The sequence below is a fragment of the Solanum pennellii genome, chromosome 9 (assembly GCF_001406875.1).
Source record: "Solanum pennellii chromosome 9, SPENNV200".
In the NCBI taxonomy this organism is placed as follows: domain Eukaryota; kingdom Viridiplantae; phylum Streptophyta; class Magnoliopsida; order Solanales; family Solanaceae; genus Solanum; species Solanum pennellii.
In genome coordinates, this window is record NC_028645.1 from 62,847,620 (window position 1) to 62,853,619 (window position 6,000).

General features: G+C 34.6%; 1 protein-coding gene across 1 annotated transcript; it reads left to right on the forward strand.

The window, feature by feature from the left end:
* The first annotated feature begins 1,481 nt into the window (after nt 1-1,481).
* LOC107029252 (putative ER lumen protein-retaining receptor C28H8.4) lies at nt 1,482-5,265 on the forward strand. The gene is made up of 6 exons (XM_015230628.2): nt 1,482-1,953; nt 2,999-3,198; nt 4,368-4,508; nt 4,613-4,693; nt 4,810-4,937; nt 5,018-5,265. Exons 1-6 carry the CDS (start codon nt 1,725-1,727, stop codon nt 5,061-5,063), a joined length of 825 nt encoding a protein of 274 aa, XP_015086114.1. The 5' UTR covers nt 1,482-1,724; the 3' UTR covers nt 5,064-5,265.
* The last annotated feature ends 735 nt before the right edge of the window (nt 5,266-6,000 follow it).

Here is a 6,000-nt window from a genome sequence, read left to right on the forward strand (position 1 = left end):
AAACAACGACTTCAAAATATTCTTTGAAGATAATGTTGCTTGCAAAGCTCATTTATAGGGAGGATCTATCAAAGGAGACAAAAAAAACATATTTTACCTAAGTTCTTTTTCACACATGATTTTCAACAAAATGGTGAGATAATTGTTCAACAGATTCATTCGAGTCATAATCTTGCATATTTATTCACTAAGGCATTGTCAACACCAACATTTGAGAATCTAAGATATAAGATTGGAATGTGTCTTCTCTAATATATCAAATAAATTTTTTCATCATGGCTACGCGATGTACTCTTTTTCCCTTAGTCAAGGTTTTGTCCCATTGATTTTACCTGGTAAGGTTTATAATGAGGCAACACTCAAGGTGTATAACAAGATGTGTGTACTTTTTTTTCTTCACTAGGCTTTTTCCCACTGGATTTTTCCTAGTAAGGTTTAACGAGACAAATTATATATATACATCCAAGGAGAAGTGTTACAAATCCATTTAATTGTGGATGATTCTCTTAATTTATCCCTAACGTAATGTATGTATTTATTGTATTTATTAAAGTTGTACTAACGTGTTTGGTTAAAGGATGTAACAGGGTGTTTTATAAATCCTATAAAAGGGTAGTCTTTTCACCCTTGTAAAACACACTTGAAGAGTTTTATACGTCTCATCACCATTTGTCTCCCTATAATGTTTAATATTCTTATATTTTCTTCTTGATTTACAATAATATTCAAATTTTCAAGGGAGACGGTACAAGTACCCCCTAGACTATGACCGAAATTCCAGAGACGCATAACTAAACTAAGTAACTATCTCCCCTCCCCCCTCTTCCCTTCGCGAACTCATTTTATATAATATATTGTACACCTTTTGACTTATATGGCACATCTCGTGACTCCATGCAGTTGAAGCGCATGAAATATATTTGGATGTCACGTAAATAAAAAAGATGTATAAAATTACAAAATGAGTTCATGGGGTAATAGGGTCTTAGTTTAGTTAAGGTGTGTCTCTGAGATTTGGGTCATAGTCTAGGGTTGTACTTCTATCCTTTCCCAATTTTCAATCAATATTATACATTTTTTGAAGGGTTGAAATCTTTAATTGTCATTTATTTTCCTTTTTTCTTCTAATCTTACAAAAATAGTGTTGTTACCTTCTTCTTGTTTCCTAAATCTGTAAAATTATACGTAAAATATAAATAAAATAATTGTACGTAAACATAAAATAAAATATAAAATTTATTATATAAAAAGAAAATTATTAGATGAATCTTAACTAAATATATGAGGTATGTTAGTTAATAAATAAGAGTTATATATATGAGACATTAGCCTTTAAGGCTTTTAAAAATAGAATTTTTTTAGTTTATTCCCAAATGCTTACTTCTATTTAAAAACAGTTTTAGAGGTTTGCAAACATCTATTTTTCAAAGAAAAATAATTTTTCTTATTTTCTCAAAATAAGTGTTTCCGACTTCAACAGCAATGCTTCTTGGTATGGATAGTAAAAGTTTTCCAAACGACCCCTAAGTGGCAGGAACAAGAAGATAAACGTGTCAAACTATTATTGGTATCGTTTCGTGTCAATCCCACAATGAATTCTAGAATGTAAACCATGGTTCAGTGCGCCCACTACTTATATACCAGCAGTAGTAATAAATAACTCCATTAATTAGTTGTGTATAGTTTATAGTGCATAACATTAATCAAATCAAAAGGAAGAAGAAATGGGTGAAAAGGGTTTACAAACGCCGGCGAGGAAAGTGTATTTGTGGGTTCGAAAGCAATCGAAGAAGGTGAAGACTGTTTTAGGTGTTGTTACATGTCTCACCTTACTCATTACTCTCAGATTACTCATCCATGACCACAATCACTTCTTTGTTTTAGCTGAGTTTGTTCATTTCATCGGTATCTTATGTTTGATTTACAAGTTGTCTACTCTCAAAACTTGCTCAGGTAATCTCCTCTTCCACTAAAATCATCCGTTGACCAAATAATTAGTTTTTTTGTACGATTATCAATTAATTTGCTATGCAGTTTATCTAATTAATTTGTGTAAACATACATATACATCAATTTATTTGCTGTAACGATTGAAATAAAAGTTTAGGAGTTTGCTTGACTACTTCTGTTGTACTAGTTTCAAGCCTGTGGTAACTGAATATGCAGTTGGTTGTACAGATACAAGTCTGCGTTGAGTGATATGTATTGTTGCTAATATTGGTTTAAAGTCTATCTATATTGTACATAATAGGAAGGTTTGGAGGTGGAAGATCAGAATAGAAGGTTAGTAGGTAGTCTGACTGTGGTCTATTTCCCTCATCAGTGTTGTTTTTATTACTCTCCTACTATCTTTTGCTTCGATTTTATTGTCTCCTTATCTTCAGTTATCATATTACTTGTTGTTGCTACTGCTCTATTCCCATTTGTTTCAGTATGGATTCTTCACTACATAAGTTCCTTTACATACTTGATTTTTTATATGCTTTACTTGAGTCGAGGGTCTATTGCAAACAACTTCTCTACCTTCTCAAGGTAGAGGTAAGGCTGCATACGCACCACCCTCCTTAAGACTCCACTTGTGGGATTACACTAGGTATGTTGTTGTTGTAATTTGTTCTGTTCTTAGCCGTTAACATATTTGATTAGTGACATTATCTTATTAAGCAGTGCATTTTAACTTTTTCCAATAAGTTGGCGAAATTTTGTATGACCGAACACCTTTAGGCGAGGTAATTGTTCAGTACTTAGTACGCTCCTGTTTTCCTACAAATAGATAGGTTAAAACAGTATGCTTATCTATATAATCTTTGTCGTGTGTATTGTGTGTGTAATCCTGTCATGTGAAATGTGCAGCTCCCAAATCCATGTTATTGCAGTTAGGACTGCAATAATTCAGAAGTTGTATCGTCCATTGTAATTCTTAATTATGTTTTCAAGTATCGTCTGCTTTTTCTCATCACTTTTCATCTAATGATCTGTCTTCACCTGCTATGACAAGGCTTGTCATTGAAGAGTCAAGTGCTTACGGCGATCTTTCTGGCTGTAAGAGTATTTTGTAGTTTCATCATGGAAGGAGATATACACACCATTCTAGATTTTGTTACACTTGCGGCAACATTGTGGGTAATATATATGATGAAGTTCAAGTTGAAGTCGTCCTTCATGACAGATCTGGATAATATGCACTATTTGTATTTGGTAAATACAATTTTCCCAGCTGCTTTCTGTTGTCCTGGTTGTTACTGCAATTGAACTCTAGTTTTGTACTAACCCCCTTTTGTGATTTGTATAGCGTGTATGTTTCTTGCAGAGTTGGTGTAGGTCATGTCCGACACTTCACACATCAAACATAATAGGAGAACATGTTTTTTTTTACGTTGTTTACAATCCTTGATGTTGTTTTCTTTCAAACAAGACATTGCCTTTTATTCTTTTCCAGCGAATCACTCCAGAATTTTGAGATATTTTAGATGAACATAGATTGTTTACCATGAGAGCAAGAAAAATATGAGAAAGAAGATCAAAGGTTTTTCTATTAAAGTACTGAAGGATGTTTCTGGTACACCTATCATTGACAATAGTATATGACTTTATTATGCCAATGTATATGTGCTTATGCTTTTGTCTGTCAAATGATTGTGAACTAGTAGTAGAGATAATATGCAATGTATATTGTTGTGTAATGCATTTCTCTTGGGTCCAAGCCGTTTAATGTGACAAACTTCTTCCATTCTGTTAAAAAAAAATTATTCATCGCTCAACTGTCATTTGTTGCTTTGTGGGAGCATCTGTAGCTGTTGAACGTTGAAAATGTAGAACTCTTAGATATTGTTTAGTTTTGTATTTAGGTTTTGGAAGTCGAAAACAGATAGTGGTAATTACTAGCTGGAAGTAGCTTTAGGTTTTCAGTCTATATGCAGTCAACTTGATTTACTATAGCAGACTAGTACACATTTCGAAAATAACTTTTTATCTCCTGCTCAGCTCCTGCTGGTTTAGGCTGCATGAACTTAGCACAGTGCACAATTGAGATTCTCAATATTCTAGTTTTGCAAAATATATTTTCTTCTTGTTGGTTATACTGTATATGATGTACCTAACAACTAGTGCTAGTGTGGTAGTAGTTGACTTAAATGTTTTATATCACCAAATTATGCAAATTTTTAAATGATGTAATGTGGTCTTTTGGAAATAAATATGTTGAAGTTGCTTTAGCTTCGGGAAGTAGTAGCATTACTTTCCTTCTTAGTTAGGATACCTCTCCTATAGCTACTTTTGTGCATGATAGTGGTAAAACAGTAGGAAGTTCTTTATTTCCCAGTAAATAGCTTGGATGACATTCTTTTCCCAATGAACTTTTTGCACAGATTGTGCCTTGTGTGGTTGCAGCCTTCTTAATTCATCCTGCTACGGCTCATAATTTCTTCTTCCGGATTCTTTGGGCTTTTTGTGTATACATGGAGTCTATCTCAGTGCTGCCTCAGCTTCGCTTGATGCAGAATGTCCAGGTTTGTATCGGCTCTTTCCTCTGAGGAAAATCATATGTTAGTTTACAGACCTTACTTTCTAGTGTGAATAGCTTATATATATAGTTTATATTCTTGTATTCCAGATAATTGAGCCGTTCACAGCTCATTATGTGTTTGCATTGGGTGTTGCAAGATTCTTGGGCTGTGCTCATTGGATTAATCAGGTTTGTTTTGAAGTGTTAATTTTTATGCGGTCAAACTTTTGAATCAAGTAGAGTACTTTAATAAATCCCCACCCTCTTTTCTTTTCTTCCTATAATCCAGACTTGTTCATATACAGGTCTATGACACTAGCGGAGCATATCTATATTTGGCTGGACGGGGTTACTTTTGGATACCGATGGTCTTTTTGGCAGAAATTGTTCAAACGTTTATTTTGGCAGATTTCTGCTACTATTACATAAAGAGGTGAGAACCATGGTAATTCAATAATTCAGTTGCTTTCTTGATGATATCTCCGTTCGTATGTGACAAATCCTTTTTTGCAGTGTCATGAGCGGTCAACTTTTGGTCCGTCTGCCGCAGCCTGTATAGAAGTTCAAAGTACTATATCCTACAAAATGTTACATATGTTGTATTTCTTGTGTTATGGTGTGGAAATAGAGCTTCTTCTACCTCGTATTTTCTGTTTTTCATCTTCTCCTCTTTTCTCTAGTTCCTCTCTTGCCAATGCAACTGAAAATATAAATAAATAAATAAATTTGGTAGATGCATTGCCACGACTGATCTTGCTTCTTGAAGTCTTGAGCACCTAATTTTCTGGAGATTGTTTCTGTACTAGGCTGCATTTTGGATTAATCGTTCACTTGACATCCAAGTTGATACAGCGTTTAAAACGATACACTCAATTTCAACAGCATAGCTTTTTCTTTATACTGGTAACTTTTGCGTGGATGGGGTACCCTTTTGAACAAAGAAGAGCTTGGACGACAGCATAGCTTTTTCTTTCTCCGGACTCTTCCCAGAGAAGAGGCTCTTTACATTCCTAGTACGGTAGAGTCTGGATTGCTTGCTTGATAACTCCTTGATTAAGCTCATTTCTTCTCCGTAGTTCATTGATCGATCTCCTCAACTCCGTAAAAACACAACTACATTAAATCAAATCAGATCGCAAGTAGAGTGCCACAATGAAATTGATATATGCAATTCATGCAAATCTATATCCGTAGCATAGTGTCATTAAACACCTTAATTATATAATTCATGCAAATCTTAGTTGTTGAATGCCTTGAATCGGACCCGTTACAAACAGAAAGGACGGGGGTATACAATGTTGTTGTATTGGGCCCTTAATTATCTGTCAATTCTGTATGTTGGGCCCAAGCCTGTTAGGGCGTAGCTTAGCACTATATATAGACGCTATGGCAAACCCTATTCTGTAATTCTGTTCTTGCCTCTCCATAATAAAACTGCTCTCCCTCTTCCCCGTGGACGTAGCCAATTTATTGGTGAACCACGTAAATCTGTTGTC

Bases quoted from the DNA above. Each gene is read 5' to 3' on its own strand.
- LOC107029252 (XM_015230628.2), top strand. From the start codon at position 1,725: ATGGGTGAAAAGGGTTTACAAACGCCGGCGAGGAAAGTGTATTTGTGG. The intron at 1,954-2,998 runs GTAATCTCCTCT...TGCTATGACAAG, and splicing joins TACTCTCAAAACTTGCTCAG to GCTTGTCATTGAAGAGTCAA. The intron at 4,509-4,612 runs GTTTGTATCGGC...CTTGTATTCCAG, and splicing joins GCTTGATGCAGAATGTCCAG to ATAATTGAGCCGTTCACAGC.